General features: G+C 45.7%; 1 protein-coding gene across 1 annotated transcript in view; it reads left to right on the forward strand.

The window, feature by feature from the left end:
• Positions 1 to 18,842, forward strand: part of LOC119656154 (putative ATP-dependent RNA helicase DHX57) — a 119,767-nt gene that overhangs the window by 87,277 nt on the left and 13,648 nt on the right. Inside the window, exons 2-4 of the mRNA XM_038062488.1 lie at positions 15,263 to 15,313; positions 15,379 to 15,757; positions 15,819 to 17,833. Coding sequence (XP_037918416.1) covers positions 15,690 to 15,757; positions 15,819 to 17,833 — 2,083 coding nt within the window. The 5' untranslated portion in view covers positions 15,263 to 15,313; positions 15,379 to 15,689. The remainder of the gene's footprint in view (positions 1 to 15,262; positions 15,314 to 15,378; positions 15,758 to 15,818; positions 17,834 to 18,842) is intronic.

The following is an 18,842-nucleotide window of genomic DNA, read 5'->3' on the forward strand; positions in this document are numbered from 1 at the left end:
TCGTTGGCATAGTGCTCCGAGATCGAATTACAACACCACCATTAATCCCCTCTGACAATCAGGTGAGACTGAATACGTAAGCCATTCACAACACAGCCCTCCGTAACAAGTATAAGATGGAAATGGAACCGCAGCTAACGGATGTCCTAGCGATGAAGCATCAACAAATTATCTTCACAACCACCTGAAGAACATTATCATTGATCGGCCACAAACATACTCAGCCCGAGTCGGAAGAAAATTCGGAACAGCTGGTTTGACGAGGAATGTAAGCTAGCAACGGAACGGAAGAATGCTGCATACGGTAATATTGCATTCTCAAAGGATGCTAGCACGCGCAGAGACTTATCACGAACTCCGTTGAGTGGAGAAGCGACTCTACAGACCGAAAAAGGAAACCTGAGAGAACCAACAAGTCTGTGAAACAGAAAAGTACAGGGAGCAACTGCACCAGGCGCGTAAGTTTTTCCAACAAGTCAGCAGCGCTATATACCTCGATGCTCATCCTGCCGAGACAAAGAGGGAAATCTGATTTCGGACAGAATGGGCATATTGAAGCGATGATTTGAGTATTTTGATGAACTGCTCAACAACCAAAATATCGTCGAGCTGGAGGTCCCGCTAACTGAAAACCACGGACAAATGCTGCCCCCACGAAGCATAGAAGAACAGTCCGTGCAATTCATCGGCCAAAAAATTATAAGTCGCCAGGAGCCGATGGAATTACAGCCGAATTGGTTAAATACGGAGGCGACTAATTACACCAAGTGGTTCACCAACTTGTGATCAAGGTATTGGACAGCGAATCAATGCCTGACGATTGGCAACGAGGCATTATCTGTCTCATACATAAAAAAGGGGATATCACGCAGTGCAGCAATTATAGAGGTATCACGTTGCTGAGTACCATCTATTAGATATTCTCCGTCATCTTGCTAGGCCGGATAGCCCCATACGGCCAGAACATCATTTTCCCATACCAAGGAGGCTTCACTACAGGCAAATCAGCAACAGACTTTCTCTCTGCGGCAAGCGATGGTGAAACTGTTGGATAATGGACATCAGTTGCACCATTTTTTCATCGACTTTAAAATCGCCTATGATAGCATAGGTGTCCGGAGAGTCGAGTGGTTAGAGCACAGGGCTGTCATACGGAAGGTCGCGGTTCAAATCTCACTGGTGGCAGTGGAATTTGTATCGTGGTTTGACGTCGGATACCAGTCGACTCAGCTGTAAATGAGTACCTGAGTCAAATCAGGGTTATAATCTCGGGCGAGCGCAATGCTGACCACTTTGCCTCCTACAGGGGGGTCAAAAATCACAACCCATAACAGCTGTGACGATGAAATCTGCGTACAGTTGTTGGCTCCCAAAAGAGCCTATTTCAGCTTACAAAAACTGTTTCGCTCGAAACGTCTCACCATAGGATCAAGTCAAAGGGATGGACGATTCCGTAGCCTATATAACGACGAAATCTATGAGCGATACCACGGCCGTCTGGTTGTGGACAAAGTCTGGCTCAACAGCTTGTGGTAGGCGGGTTACTTAATCCATATGGATGAGGATGATCCAGCCCGAAAAATCTATAAGGGCAATATCTATGGTAGGAAAAAAAAAAAACGAGACAGACCCTGCCTGAGATGGAGCGATGGCGTAGGCCAGGAAACCAGACAGCTTTTAGGGATATTGAATTGGTGTCTGGATGTCCGTTGATGATGGTCATGATGAAATTGTAGGTTAATCCGCGTCTGGTGGCATAGTCCTCTATTGGCTCGGGTCCCGTACAGACCGCCGTAATCTTGTTTGCATTTGCATGCATCTGGCACGAGGGCCCTTGTGATTCGAGTCTAGTTTGACTTGGCGCAGGTAGTGAACCTTCGCCATCTGAGGTCTCCGAATACTAAGAATGGCGTGCAGAAAGTGCCCCCAGAGGAACTACGAACAAAACCCCGTTCATTCCCCTTTACGTTCCCATGACCGGGAACCCAGAGGAGGGTAAGTTTGAGCGTGTCAAAATGGCTATGTTACGCTTGGAGCTCGGGTCATGCTCCAGCCGTTAACAGGCATTCAGTATCAGTATCAGTAAAAACGGGAAGTGGGCTTTTCCTTTGGGACAATATGCAACGGTTTTTCAAGCCGAAGTTTATGCGATCCTAAGGGTGGCAAACTGGTTGATTGACGAGCGGTTGAAAGGCAGGCGCATCGCAATCTGCAGTGACAGTCAAGCTGCACTGAGGGCATTGAGCAGTCCTTTGATCACCTCGAAAATCGTTCAGGAATGCAGAAACCGTTTGAACTCTATGTCTAGATTCAATACAGTGGAACTACTCTGGGTACCTGGTGACTGTGGCATAGAGGGAAATGAAATCTCGGACGCTTTAGCGAAAGAGGGGTCAATCTCTCCTATGCCGGGACCGGAGCCAGCAATTGGGGTATCAGTAGCATTGGCTAAATCTGTTTTCAAAAAGTTTCCCATAACGACAGGTGGCAGAGCTTAAATGCTGCTCGACACACCAAACTTTTCCTGCCAGAACCTAACATACGTACTGCAAAGTTTATCCTGTCGAAAAGCAGGAGGACTTGCAGGTGTATTGTGGGCATTCTGACAGGCCATAATTCACTAGCTGGGCATATGTTCAGAATAGAAATTACCGAAGATGATACGTGTCCCTCCTGTAATGAGGAAGCGGAATCCACGGAGCATTTCCTATGTGAATGCCCCGCCTATGGACGCATCAGGCAACAGATCTTTGGTGCCGATGTCCTCCAATTGCGACGGGTAGCATCACATCCACTAACGGAAATCCTGCGATACGTTAACGAATCCGGAATATTTCGTTAGACGGGGGAGGCGAGTACAATGGGCCAACACGGCCTGAGTGCTCAGAAGCTGTAGCTTCTCCCCCACCATACACACACACACACACATCAGTAAATGCAGATTCCTGGGAAACCATACCACCCGGCTATGCTGTGTGTATCTGGGAAAACACTCTCAACGACTCCGCAAACCATCTTTGATCTGCCGGTGAAGAATACTGTGTCGTAACTTTGCAACATGTCCTTGAGTCCAGGATTGGACCCAGATACTTTACATTGAAGGAAAGAACCAAGAAGCATTTCCTGGTCGGCGATTATAATTGCCGGCCGCTAATATTATGACGTGGCTCAGGTGGTTAGGGCACTGGGATATTTTAGCTTTTCTTTTTTACATACTTTTATACCAGTATCAACTACTGGAGGCAGACATGTGTATGTATATGTATGTCGCAATTAAGTTTGCGGATAGTATTAGTACCGGTGGTATTTATTTACGTATATATGTGTATGTTTTTGAACACGAGGTAAAGTGGGAACGCGTATTGATGTGTTGGATCAATTTAAGGTTAAGCCGGAATACCGGAAGCTCAGCGTTTCAAGTATAAAAGTTTTGTGTTCATCTTATATGAACAATTCTCTATGCACGTTTAACCACATGTTCTCACCAAATTTCGTAAAAATCTACTCAATCGTTTCCGAGTAAATCGGGTGTGACAGACAGATAGACGGACCGGCAGACATCGAGCTGGGGAGAAACAAATTTCTCGTAAATCGAACTTTGATATTTCCCTCGAACGTCAATTATTCTCGTTAATTATGACGTAAGCATCTTATTTGCATGGCTTAAGATGCAGTAAATTCACGCGAAATTGATAAATTTGAACTGCTATAACTTTGACACTAATAGCAAAGTTATAATGGAACTCGGCAGTATTATACCGTCCTCTATGTTGCTGCAAAATTAAGTGCTCCCAGGATGAACTTAAGGTGGTTTTCAGCCCCCAGGGGTCATCATCGACTCGCTTACGATACGGGGTGGAATGACCGGTATACGTCGGAACACATTGGGAGTCTCTGGAGCCGTTGACAGCTCTCTGTCGGCGATGGGGTGATGTGAGTCTAGTTCTGCCAAGGTGGTAGTTGTGATTTGTATTAGGAGCCAGCCCCTTCGGGACCCTGATCGGATAGTGTCCATTGAAGCGATATTAGTAGACCACGTTGCCCCGAGCGAGCGCCCCATAGCTAAGCGTAGGTCAGGATTCAGAGCAGTGGGGTAGAGGTTGTGACACCGAGGGTACACCCGTTGCTGACTATTGCGGCCAGCTTTCTCGCAAGCAATGCGCTGATGAGTTTTCCATAGAGAATATACATAAATTAATAAAAAAAATCGACGAAACAAATACAAATACAACAAATACATAACAAATAGCCTTATCAAGTGGCGCGACTCACCATGCGAGGATGGCAACTCCAATACCTTGTAGTGCCCCTGATCAGAAAAAAAGCCCAGGGAAAATCGCTATTCCTGAGCAAATGGTTTCGGACACAAACTGAGTGAAAGTGCAGTCGACCGTCCTAGCTAGAGCCGAAGAGGAAAGGCTCATCAGGAAACGCGCAGCAGTGGTGAAGCTTATACATTCGGCAACGTTCCTCTAGAAGAACGTGAGCAAAGACGTCAAAAACGGGCTGATGGAACTGTAGGAACTATTGGACCACACTTCCTTCTATAGGCGAAGTGGAGAACAGCGAAAGACGATTGGAGAGCAAAGACAGCCACGCTCCCCGCTGAGAACGCAGCTTGCGTCAAACGGACCGCAGGTAACCCACTGCTAAGCCGAGCTAACTGGGGAAAAGGCGGAAAGAGGACCACGTGCCTGAAGGAGACTTTATCAAAGTAGTTTCCAGGGACCAAAAAAGAAGGCAAAGAAGGAAAAAAGGAAACAACTGACTATGGCGTCAGAGACCCGTCTGTCCAAAGATAAGGAGGCGGCAAAAGCCAGGAGCAGAAAGGACGAGGAAACGAAGAAGGGTCTGGTCCTTCTGCTTGCTCAGCCCTGCTTATTAAACCCTTAGCCTTAGTGAAATCCGCTACAGGACGAAACCCGAAAACAACGGAGCAGAGGTGTTTTCCACACGGACTGGGTCTGAAGACGACCAGCAAGAGTACGTTCTGCGAAGCGGTCTACAGGTTATTAGGGGAGTAAACTCTTATTTTCAGTCTAGAGCCCATGTGTTCTCTAGAAATTCGGAATCTTGACTGCCTCAAAGAAAAATTGAAGAAGTGGAAGAGACTGTAAAGCGTGAATGTCCAGAGGTAACCAATGCCCGAATAGTCCCGATAGTCCCCAATAAGTGCCACAGGTGTGTGGAATATGGACACACGTCAGCAGCTTGCAAGGGACCGGACAGGAGGACAGCATGCCAGAGATGCGGCCAAGTAGGTCATCAAGTGAAGACCTGCAAAGAAAGCGAAAGTTGCGTTCTCTGCAGGGATCGTGACGCGTCTGGTAAAAACTTCGCACAAACTGCGGGCTCGGGACGGTGTCCAAACTTGATGGCGGAATTGGAAAGGGTTGGGGTGCGAATGCAATGATTCGTATTTTACAAATTAACATGCACTAGAGTGCAACCGCTCACCAGTGGCTTCACAGTACGCTGCGGAAGTAAATACCGATCTAGTGCTAATTAGCGAGCAATAGCGATATAGCTTTTGCGACGGAATCTCTCGCATCATCGGTGGACGGGTGGCAAGAAAACTTCTCGGCAAGTGATCACAAGTACATCGCGTTCGAAGTGGTTGACGCTACGGCGAGCACCAAGACGACGCCCCCTGCCTATGGAATGTCGCTAGGGTGAACATCGGAAAGCTCTTGGAGCAGGCAGGGCCGCGCTGGAAGATACTCCACGGGGTGGTAGCGTCACAGCTGATACCGTCGTAAATTCAGTGATGAACCTGATAACAACGGCGTATGAGGCTTCCATGCCCCGGAAGGGCCCCAGCCGCGGAGAGCCTTCTATGTAATGGTGGACGGCAGAAATGCCGACCTACGGAGAGGGTGTCATAAGCTGCCATAAGTGAGGAGGCATGCGCCATAAAGGCAAAATATAGATCAGCAAAAAGAGACTCCGTAACGCTATAAATAAAAGCAAAGCCCACGGCTGGCAGAACCTTGTCAACGAAGTGAGTGAGGACCCGTGGGGGCTTGGCTATGAGCTTGTCACCCGGAAAATCGGGTCTCTGCGGGGTCCTGCATACTAAGTACTGAACGGATATTGTTCCCCAGACATCCTGTACGGATTGATGTTAATAGCGTGGGAAGCCTCGAGGATTGCCCCCTTTTCACAATGAGAAAGCTCGAAAAAGCGGTTCTCACTATGAAAAACAAGAAGGCGCCAGGTCCCGATGGCATCCTGGCGGAAGTTTACAAACTTGCTTCTTGTGGCGTTCAACGCTTGCTTGAAGGAGGTTATTTTTTCTTGTCACTGAAAGAGCCAGACTCGCGCTAATCAACAAGGGTAAAAGAGACCCGAAACTCCCGTCTGCATCCCGACCGCTGTGTGTGCTTGACACGGCAGGAAAAATGCTCGAGGAGCTCATGAGGAGTAGACTCGCTGAAGCGATCCACACTGCCGGGGACTTATCCGTAAGGCAGTTCGGTTCAAAACAGGGAAATCCATAGTGGATATTATTATGGAGGCCGTAGATGCGGTTCGTAGGGCTGAGTCACACAGCCGCCGATGCCTTCAATTCCGTAAGATGGGCAGCTATGCTAGGCTTATTAGAAAACTCATTCCGCGTGCCAAGCTATCTCTTGCGGGCATTGAGGGATTATCTGAAAGACTGCTCCCTGCTCTATGAGACGCTAGAGGGCCAGAGGAGGATGGAAATCACGTCGGGAATAGCACAGAAATCCATCCTAGGGCCGGACCTCTAAAACACTTCCTACGATAGCCTGCTGAGACTCGATATGCCCGAAGAGTCGCGCCTGGTCGATTATGCAGACGACATTGCGGCACTTGATGCCGGACGCACTGTTGAGCAGGCGCAAAGTAGACTTGGCATATTGATGCGACGGGTAAGCGAATGGATGACTGCTCACGGTTTCAGCCTTGCGCTAGAAAAAACGGAAGTAGTCATCTTGACCAGAAGGAGAATCCCCACCCTGCGTCCCATATCGATCGGCGAGTTGACTATAGAGTCAAAACCGGCGGTTAAATACATTGGTTTAATGGTCGATTCAGAGATGAGCTTCTTCGAGCAAATCAAAGCAGCAGCGGACAGGGCTGTAGCTGGAGTCACGGCCTTCAGCCGGTTAATGGTGAATGTTGGGGGCCCTATATCTACTAGCAGACGTCTCCTTATGGGAGCAACGCAGTCGGTTCTGCTGTATGGCGCGGAGGTATGGGCCTTGACAAGGAGTTGCATCGTAAACGCCTTTGCTCAATTGCAGAGACGAGGAGCTTTACCAAAGGCGTCTGTTTATCGCACAGTCTCAGAACCGACCGTGATGGTGATTGCGAGAGTGATCCCCGTTGCCCTCCTTGCAAAAGAGCGCAAAGCTATCTACCGCCGTAAGGTCGAGAACTTAAGAGAGGTGATTGCTCATGAAGAACGTCAACGCACCCTTACTGAGTGGCAAACTCTCTTGGCAAAATGAGCCAAGGGGCAGATGGACTGCGCAGCTCATCGACAGTTTAGACTCATGGCTGAACTGAACGCGCGGTGAGATTGATTACTTCGTTACCCAACTTTTAAGCGAGGATAGAGGTTTTCAGTCTTATCTGTACAGGATTGGGAAGGCGCGATCTGCTGATTGTGTGCTCTGCAATGGAGTGGCGGTCGACGCTGAACACACCTTTTTCTCTTGCGAGAGTTAGGATGCCATCCGTCAGTAGCTTTATGCAGATACAGCGGAGCTCTTTTCAGACAACACTGACAGAGAGATACTGAAGAGCGCTGGCAGCTGGAATCGTGTTACGCATTATCTTCGGGGTCTTCTTATTGCGAAGAAGGTTGAACTCGATCGGCGGAGGGACCGGATGGTAAGGGGTTACCTGAACTAACAACTCCCCTCCCCTTGGTGAAAGGGATTCCCAGACTTGAAGGCTCCCAAAGCTTGGAGAGCAGGAGGTCTAGCCCGAAGTAATGTGTCAAATGGTTCCTGGCTAGTTATCTGATGACTTTAGTCGGTAGTCCGACAGCGTACTATTGCTGGAGTCCATCACTCTGTGCGTAAACGCATTCACCTACCCTACTTCCAAGGAAAGGGGTTTTCAGTCAATTTAAAAAAGTTGGTAATATATTATCAGTAAGTTTGGGTAGATATCGGAGTGGGACATATTTTTAGGCCTAGGTTTCATAAACCATAAACCTGACGTAAATTTAAGTCACTCACCGTATACGTGGGGTTTCATAGTTTCCATATTTCCACTAAATTTCGTTTGGATCGGTGTAGCGTTTTAGAAAAAAGTGCGTGTGACAGACAGCCAAACAGACAATCAATCAATCGATTTAAATAAAGTTTTCTTTTGCACAAGATCTTAAAAAGTAGTCGATTGTTTGTGTGTTTGAGGTGGGGGAGAGGCATTTTGTCATTATGGGAAGCTGGTTCCCAGTTTTTGATAACAGCATCAGCCAATGCTACCGACACGCCAATTGCTGGTTCCGGTCCGGGCATGGGGAAAGTTGAAGCCTCTTTTGCTAAGGCATCCGAGATTTCATTTCCCTCTACACCATAATGACCAGGTACCAAGTGTAAATCCACCGTATTGAATCTAGAATTTTGAAGTGATCAAAGTACTACTCAACTGACTGTCGGTACAGACTGCGATGCGCCTGCCCTTGAACCCTTCGTCAATCATCCAGAATGCGGCCGTTAGGATCGCATACACTTCAGACTGAAAGACTTTCCTAAAGGAAAAGCCCACTTCTCGTTTTTATTCAAAAGGTAGACTCCTGCTTCAGAACCATTTTCTGTCTTTAAGCAATCGGAGTAGAAAACATCAATATACTTGATATGCATTCTTCTGGTTCGTCCTAGTTTTCTCTTCGTTTCAAGATAACCTCATATCCTTTATCAAACAGATGTATGGGGATCTGAGAATCGGGAGGCATTGCTAAAACTAGTTAGACCCAGTTCTGCCAATGACTCTTCCAATGCTCTGTGTCCCCCACGGCCATTGTTGTCCCATAGATCTAATCGAATTAGTCTATGAGCTTCTCTCATTGCAATGCTCTGAACAAACAAATCAAAGGACTGCAAATTGAGTAATGAATTCAGAGCTGCGCCAGATGTGGTACTCATGGCACCGGTGATACCCAGACACACACTCCTTTGCATGTGGCAAGTTTACAGCGAAATTTTTTTTGTTTCACCTTAACCCACCGCACTACGGATGCATAAGCGAACATCGGCCTAATGATAGCAACATATATCCACATTACTACCTGAGGCCTACGTCCCTATGTCGAGGCAAAGATCCGCTTACGCAGCCCATAAGCTATGAGAGCTCGTTTAATCTTTATCTTTTAGTTGCATCCTCTATCTTTGAAACCGAAGATTGAAGAGCAGACTTTCTACGTTGGTAAGCATGTTGGTTTTCATTTAGGGGTGCGACTTTAGCGCCTTCTCGCGAATGTGACGCTCAACCAGTCTTTTCAGACATTTAACCAAAAACGATGTTAGGTTGATTTGCCTGAAGTTCTTTGGATTAGAATAGTCATCTTTCCCAGGCTTTGGTATGAAGACTACTTTCACCTTCTGGCAAGAGGAAGGGACGTAGCCCAGAGCAAGACATCCTCGAAAAATGCCAGGTGCTTTGAAGTGTTCAAATGATAGTATAGCAGCTCTCGCTTTTTCATTGGTAACAACCGTTCTTGCAGTGTCCCAATTCCCCGTGCAACACCTTTGCGTTGAAGGTTTTGCAGAAACCGCCAATTCATTTCTTCCCACTTCTGAGACCTGTTCTTCCGGATGGTGTACTTCCAAGAGAGTCTGTATAGACTTGACTCTGGAGTTCGTGAAAGTACCATTCGGTTTTTTAAGAGAAACCAACTTGGCCGACTCATCCTTATTAAGGACTGAGCGCAACCTGGAAGTCTCCTTTTTACCTTCCAGTTCCTCACAGTACGCTTTACTAGAGTCTCGAACGTTTTACGAGCCTCGTATATTCACGCTGTGAGTTCCGGAAGTTTAACCAGTCTTCATCTTTATTACTTTTACAAACACGATTTAGAAGTCTTCTGGTTAATTTCATGAGTCTCTACAGTTCTCGGTTCCACCATGGAACCGGACCGGAAGCCGGCAAATAAGACAAGCCTCTTCAAAGCACTCTGAAAGTGCGCAATTCAGAATTTTCAATTGATCTTTTATCACCAAAGGAGTCCTTAGTCGCCTAGGGTGCCCAACTTTCTCACCAAGAACTTCATCCAATCCATTTTCCTAGGAGTCCGCATTTGTATTGCACACTATTCGCTTGCAGTTAGACTAAATTCTAAGTAACGGTGATCTGAATGAAAGACTTCATCTAGCACTCGCCAGTTTCTAAGCAACTCTAACAACTTTGTAGTGTAGATTGTTAGGTCAATTACTTCACTTCTTCTTGGCCCCACGAACTTAGGGGCGCACCTTACGTTCGCGGTCATCAAACCAGCTGAAGTGATGATTCTCTCCTCTAGGATTGCATTTGCTGCTGCCCCAACAAATATACTGAGCATTCGCATCACAACCTGTTAAAAGTTCAAGGCCACTTGAATCTACATACACTACCAGATCCCTTAGTTCTTTCGTCGGCGGAGGGCACAAAGAATCATAAGGCAAATAGGTAGAGGCAACTATCACGTTTCTCCTCTTATCATTAGCCTGGTATTTTAAGTTGACCGCAACAAGGTCCTCGAAACAGAATTGTCCCACCATGGTTGCCTCTAACAATGTTGGGTCTCCTAGACTGATCCAATACCACAGATTCTGTTAAAACGAACTCAGGGCTCCTGAACCAGAAATATATAAGGACAGCCCTGCAACTTTGCCAGCTTTGCCGCCAGTAGTTATAAAGAAGCTTTGGCATGCTGCAAGTTGATTTGTCTTAACTCTTATGTTTGTAGCCATAAGTGCAGTCTAATATAAAAACCACTGCTAACTGAAAAGTCTGCCGCGTTCAGTCTGGATCTCACCGGGGTTACCAGCTTGTCCACACCTTCCGCCGAAATTTCCTCTTCCTTGCGTCCGAATTCTCTGGATATCGCCACACTTGGTGGTGTAGCAACGTCCATGTCCTCATTTCCAAGAAACTTGACTTGAACTGGGTATTGCTAAAGAACAGTACCTTCCATTGTCGTCGGCTAGAAGCCCTCTCAGGTTCACGGAGTCTGAGCTATGATACATAGATCTGTTTTCACATACCGGCGTTAGACCATCCAATCCAAATCACCAGCTTCCCTTTCTTCCGCTTTTCCGAGTATAGCCGGAGGGAAAGGTTCTGACAGGCAAGCCTGTAGTGCCTTCTCTTTTGAGGCTAAAGTTCCCTTCTGCGAGCCTTTCTCCCCCGTATTTTAGAAGGGTTAGGCAACAGTGTCACCAACAGGCCAGCCGTAATCAGATTTCCAGTTCCTCTCATTAGGGGCCACGACCTGATTTCTCAAAGTCGCGGGTAAATTCTAAGTCTGTAACTTCTTACCACTTGGAGAGTTACAATCCGTTGTTTCCATCTTCATGTGTTTTTTGATACCCTTAGTGTAGTAGTTAACTATCACAAGCTCCCCTACCACGAGAAGGTGGTGTTCGACGGGGAGAAGTAGTCGATTACTTTGTAGCTACGGCTGTTCACTGTGAAAGTGAACAAGATTTTCCCAGTAGTTTGTAGGGTCTGCCAGAAAATTTCTTGCCACTTTCCTCATCCTCTTAACATTCTTTTCGATTTTGAAATTATCCGCCCTTCCTTGCAGAAATTTATTATAATTTTTTAGTAATAGTTAGTATTTGCTAGAAGCAGAAATATAATTGGTTTCGGTTCCAAATGGACCCACCACACCAGTTGTGCATTTTTGTTTTTAATATTGTATTTATAAATATTTTCCGAGTTATCACATTCTCTGCAGATGCCGGATTTTACCTAATACTAGCACTAAGTGCCAAGCATTTAGGCTCGGATGATCCTACCTACTTAAAAACTAAGGGGGCGTTGGTGGTGGTAGCCGGTGGTAGGTTAATGGGAGAATCCGTCGAGAACTCCTCGCAACATCGAGCACGTATGCAGAATGGTGTACTTCTGCATGGTTTGAACCTGACTGTGCGAAAGTCCCAGGACATCAAGGGAAGCCGTGAGGGATTTAGGTACAATACCTGTAGTTGACAATATTATAGGAACTACAACCACTCGCTCGAGATGCCAAATTTCTTTGATTTCCCGAGCCAGTGGCTCATAGTTCACCTTCGTCTCCACGTATTTCCGTTCGATGTTACTATTATGGGGGATAGGAACATCAATTATATATGCGAAGCGACCCGTCTTGCCAACTAACAGTACGTCAGGCTTGTTATGTAGAGTATGGCGATCAGTGAGAACTTGCGGGTCCGAATACATGCTGTAAGCAGAACTATCAAGTACTGTTTATGCCTCATATCGGTAAACCGGACATGTTCACGTGATCAGCCCATGCTTGTACGCAAGGTTTTGATGGATAACCTTACATACAGCAATATGCCTGGTGATGTATTGCACCGGTGCCATAACAGTACCTCCATAATGAGCTTTTTTATAAGCTCGGGTGGCGACCACCCCATTCTGAATGACACACATGAACCTCTCTGTCTCAACAAAGAGCTCCCCAGCACACAGTCATCTGTTCGACAAATGTAAATCGACAAATGGCTGCCAAAGACAATTCACATGTTTACCGTGCATTGCCTTCGACTTCCATTCATCGATCCGCTCTTGGTCCGACTTCACCCCACTCAGATGATTGAAAGATCGATCCTTCAAGTTAAGTGCAGTCAGTCCACAGTCTGCCTTACAGGCAGCCGCATGCAAGGGACTCGCCTGCTCTTTGCTTTAAAAATAAGCGTGCAGCGAGTCGATTTGGCGATGATGTTGTGCCCCTACGTCAACCACGCCCCTACCTCCGATGTCACGAAGCAGGTTCATCCGCTCCACGGCAGACTTTGGGTGATGCATTCGGAATTTGGACATAGTTATCCTTATCCGCCACTGGACATTTTCCAGATCGGTCTTCGTCCACGGCAATATTCCGAATGCATAAGCCATTGAAGGGATAGCGAATACATTCAACGCGCTTATTTTATTCTTTTCCGATTTCAGCACCTCCTTTACCCATCGCAGGAATTCGGATAGCAGAGCATCCTTCAGATCACCAACTCGAGCATGGGTTCCTTGCAGAATTCCTAGGTACTTGTAGAAGTCTGTCTCGGTCATAGCTTCGATGTGGAGGTCACCAATGCTATGTCCGGTATGCTGCTCGTGATGACCTTTGCGGATGGGTTGGATTCGATACTTATCTAATCCAAACTCCATCCGAATATCACGTCTGAACATTTTTATTATTCGCAACAGACTTCTAAGATGGTCGTCGGTAGCAGCATACAGCTGGATGTCATCTAAGTACATAAAGTATGTTAGTTCGCACTTAGCACGTAGGCCATACTTTATTACAAAACTATGCCCTCTAGCATCATTCAGTAGCCACGAAAGGGGGTTCAGTGCAATACAAAACCCTTCAAGATGCCCCTCCGTATACGGATGGGCTCTGAGGTATTAGCACCCTCAGATGTACCGACTGATAAGGTGGTGTGCCACCCTTCCATGACTGTCGCCAAAAACTTTATTAGTTTCAGATCAATGCGATACAGATGTAGGATATCAATTAGCCAGGTATACGCGACGCTATCAAAAGTCATGGCATAATCGACATAGCAACTAAAGAGGTTTCTTTGGCCTCTAGTTGCTTATCCTACAACTACCGAGTCGATAATGAGTTGCTCTTTCCAACCCATTGACCCAACTCGGCAGCCCTTCTGCTCCTCGGATAGAATGTTGTTGGTCTCGACGTGCGCATTGATCCTTCCACTAATAATGGACGTTATGAATTTAGAGGGTCGGTAAGCAAGTAATCGGTCCTGTGGTAGGTAATTCCCGCAGTGAGAAAGGGTGGAAATTCCTCCGTCCGACTCATGACCTTATTTATACTGCGTGCAAACCAACTGTATTCACTGATAAATTTCTTATACCCAGACCTGGTTCCCTCCAGTTCTTCGAGCTGTTTATGACTATCTGCTGGCATTGCCTACGCGAACCTGCTGAAGTGGTCGCCACAGATTGTGGCGAAACAGCTGCAGCAGGCTATGCTATGCTGGTCGTCGAACCGCCCTACGACTAGCGGTTTCGACGCCGTGCTGTCCATTACGGGAGTCCGACCCAGTTACCAAGTCAGACGACTCTCGCCCCTTAAATTCCTTCTTCTTCTCATAGATAAATTTGCATTTTATACCTAACTGCCAGGCGTGGGGATAGCTTCCTCAGTGAGTAATCTGCTGGACTGCAAGGTTCCTGCACTTTCCTCACTTACCCCCTGAGACGCTGCGGTGGCGTACAGCCATTCAAACTGAAGCTATCCATCTCTTTTCCTTTCACAACCGGGCTTGGGACCGGTTATGGCGGAGTTTTATAAATTTTTATAAAGTTTATAAATATTATTTTTGTTTTTTCATTAATTTGAAACAAAAATGTCACAAAATCAAAATGCTCATGTCGAATGTGTATTTCTGGAATATAAGTGAGCGATAATGTCCTCTATAGAAAGGGATTGTGTGACGATGAACTTATTAGTGGTAGAGAAGAAGTGGAGAGTGTTAGTTGCTCGTTAGATGGCGTAATTATTTATGTGGATAGTTTTTGTAGTACAACTAGGTCTGGGGAAAGGGGAAATAACACGTGCAGTCGGTTTAGGGTATCTTTGAGGCAAGAATCGATGCAAATGGTTAGTTTAGTAAAAAACTTTTGTACATAGATTTGCTGACACCATTTGTTCACGAAAAACATATTAAATGCTCGGTCATTTTTTACTGATTTTAAAAAAAGAATAGAAAACTTTTTAGAGAACACGAAATATGTCGAAACTTTTACAGCAATGAAAATCTAATTGTGGGTCTCATAGAAAATTCTGAACGCCAAATGGGACATTAATATCTATATGACCGAAAAGAACTTAGTTAAACCTTAAAAGGTGTTGGCTTTTGTTTTTTCTCTATTTTCTCATATTTTTCATCTATCTGAAGTACACCCTTAAAAAAGACACTCAAAATCGAAGACTAAGTAATAAGTAAATATGTGATTTATGATAAAGTTAGCAAAAATTTGATTTGTATTTAAAAAAACGGTTATTTTCCTCAAAATATCCTACTATTTACTTGCTTTTTTTCCCAATGAGGTCACTTTGGACCCAGGACTTTATCAACGTAACCAAAAAGATCGATACCAGGTAAGGATTAAAACTAAATGTTTCCCATCGTGATTATTGCAACATATTTCTTATACAATTTACAGGAACGGTCAACATGTGTCTTCAATAAAATGCTATCCAACACTTCTACCCGATACGACGAAACGTGAGTAGAGCCCCACGTGCTCTACCCGGTTATCTCTTATACTGTCCGAGTCGCTCACTGTTGCTCCCGAAACGTCAAATTGACAGCATTCCGACATACTTTGACGTCTTGACGTCAACAAAGTGCTTTGGCATTTCACAACCTGGTTTCAGCTGGCTTGGGGAGCGGTGGCCAAAGTCTTGAAGTTGCAGGGAATTTCGCCAGTTTAAAAACTTTATCCAGACACCTAAGCAGTGCAAGCGGCATAAAATGGACGGCGATTCGAAGAAGTTGATTGAAGACTGCTTTTTGCGGCCAATCGCTGATCCCAGATCAACGTCAGTATTTTTGTTTGCTGTGGGTATGAAGTTTGTCACACGATTTTCCTTTTCTTTCTAGGAAACCTTCCGCAGAGCCTGCACCGTCCAAAGTTACATTGAAAACAGAACTGCAATTGCTGAGGCTGTCCGAAGATGCGCAAAATATGGTGATGGGCACATTGCGAAGCATTCACGGAAGCAGTTTCAAATTGGAAGAGGCTTCCAAATACAAAGACCGAGGAGGGCATTTGAAAAAATCTTACTGGAAAGAAACTGGCACACTGATGATACAGGGAGTTTCGGACTTTTCCAATACACAGAGATCGGAAAACACCCCAGAGGACCGATTCCGACGCTTTGCGGTAATGAAATTGGAAAGCTACGGATTCCCCCGAATTCATTGCGAAGAGGCTTTGGACCATTGCGAGGGTAGCGTGGAGATGGCCCTTCACCTGCTAGCGGATAAATACGTGCCTAAAGGTCGCAGCGAAGCTGCTGAAACAGTTGACCTCTCCGATGCCGATTTATTGCAGATGCGCGAAGACGAAAAATTGGCCCTGGAATCTATTTACGATAAGGCATTCGAAGAGAAGGAGAAAAATGCAGTGTGGAGTCTAAAATTCAAGGTGGAGCATCTTCTAGCACACAGTCCATCGCAAAAGAAAAAGGCAGAAGTGGCTAAACAAGCAGAAATGCGAAAACTTCACGAGAAAAAAGTTGAACGATGTCGGAATTTCGCACGAGGTCATTGCAAGTTTGGTAACCGGTGTAGGTTCTCCCATGAAGTTGTAGGGAAGGATGACTCTGGGAAAGCGTCCAAAGCTGAATCTGAACTCGACGCAAACTGGTTTTATTTGGAGATTCGATTTCCTCAAGGTACGAAGTACCCCTTCGAAGCGCCGTTCATTTTCCTGAAAACAACGTGCCACGACATCCCAAGAGAAATCCTGCTGCGGCTGACACGGAAACTAACTCGTGAGGCTCGACAACTTGCGCTAGATGGAATGCCGAGCATTTACACCATATCGGACTTCCTTCATATGGAAGATAAAATTTCGGAATTCCTTGCAAACGATCGTGAGGAGTTTCTAGATCCAACGCGATCACTCTTCTATGTGCCAGAGAACTGCGCAGCATCGTCGGAGAAGGGAAGTTTGGATCTACCCACCCACTATCAAAAAGGTTCGACTGGTACTTCTGAAACGACTCGAAGCCCAGAAGAAGTGCAACGAGAAGATCGACGACTCGTTAAAAAGTTTCTAGAAAAACAATCGAATCCGAACTATCGAAATATGCTGAAAGCTCGACAAGGGCTACCGGCGTGGAACCAAATGACGGAAATTCTTGAAACAGTCAGCCAGTCCCAAGTGGTTGTGATTTCTGGTGAAACAGGGTGCGGTAAAAGTACGCAAGTGCCTCAGTTCCTTCTCGACGAGTGGCTGTATAGGTGTTCAAAACAGGAAAATCGTGATCCGTTACCTCACGTGGAGATAATTTGCACGCAGCCACGACGTTTGTCGGCCATTGGTGTTGCGGAGCGTATCGCTGACGAACGAAACGAGAGAATCGGCAATAGCATTGGGTACCAAATTCGGTTAGAAAACAAAATTTCGCTCGCAACACGGCTCACATTTTGTACAACAGGAATTCTGCTCAGGAGGCTACATTCGGACCCGCTCTTGCGCTCCGTTAGTCATGTTATAGTCGATGAAGTTCACGAAAGGAGCGAGGAGTCTGATTTCCTGTTGTTAATTCTCAAAGAGATTTTACATAAACGAAAAGATCTAAAAGTTATTCTTATGTCAGCGACGTTGAACGCAAACTTGTTTTCCGAATATTTCGGCGGAGTTCCAGTGCTAGAGATTCCCGGAAGAACTTTTCCAGTAGAACAGTTGTTTCTGGAGGATATCATAGAAAGCAGCGGATTCGTCTTAGAGCCAGACTCACAATTTTGTAGAAAGCTGAAAAAATCTGAAGAAGAGGCGTTACTGTCCGAACTAGAATACGCGGATGTGAAGGCAGCTAATGAGGCTCCACCAAGAACGATTCGAGACGAAAATCTGAATATGTCCGCCATGTTTGCAAGATACGCGGGTAAGTTTTATTAGCAAAAATTTGTTGATTCTACTAACAAGGTTCATGTTTGCGATTGCTATATTTTTTGGTTTAATACGTTTAATAGGTTTATTTTAGATCACTGCTAGGAGTTCCGTAACAACTGTTAGCTATTGACTTTGAAGTAATATTACTTGCGGTGCTACTACCATTCTTCCTCTTCAGTCTTTGTCCCATTCAAAACCAGGGTCGGTTCGCCTCGATCGACGCCGCTGATTTAGATGGACTCGCGAATATCTCAATTCACAATCTAGCGGATCAAGCCAACGGGATTGTGACCTTTTGATCATTTCCCACCGACTTCGATGTTCAGACCAATCTTGGCAAGTGAATTTTCGTCTGCGCGAATACATGTCCATACCTTTGAAGACGCCTTTCTCGCAACTTTTTCACGATGAGTGCAACCATATTGTTCGAGGATGTCCTCATTTGGGATGATCTTGACGTGTTACGCGACTGGCCCAAGGCAACATTTTCGTTTCCATTACCACGAAGCGCCATACATTGTTTTTAATATTCGGCCAACAATTAGAACCATAGGGGGCGATAGGGGGAACGACACTACAGTAAATATTAGATTTGAGACGTTCATTGATGTGTGAATCACACACTTCTGGGCAGGCCACTGCCACTGACATTGATAGTGCATATTTCACTCGAATCGAGCATCAAAAATGCTGTTTTATTCAGCTTCAGTCGGGGGCCGTATTGCATGAGGCGGTCATTCCACATTTTGACAAGTTGCTCGAGAAAAGCTTTGACATAAGACGCAAGGAAAACATCATCTGCATAGAGCAGTGTGTAGGCCACTGGACATTGGGTGTTTCATGTATCAGGGTCCATAATAAAAACAAAGAAGAGTGGTGAGAGGGCGCTTCCTTAATGAACACCAACAGAGGCATGAAGGGATTTTGATATGCCCACCATATTTTGAACTTTACTTTTTCCATCGTGATAGAGCAATTTAACCGAACGCACACTGGTACTA

This window comes from Hermetia illucens, chromosome 4, assembly GCF_905115235.1.
Source record: "Hermetia illucens chromosome 4, iHerIll2.2.curated.20191125, whole genome shotgun sequence".
Taxonomy (NCBI): domain Eukaryota; kingdom Metazoa; phylum Arthropoda; class Insecta; order Diptera; family Stratiomyidae; genus Hermetia; species Hermetia illucens.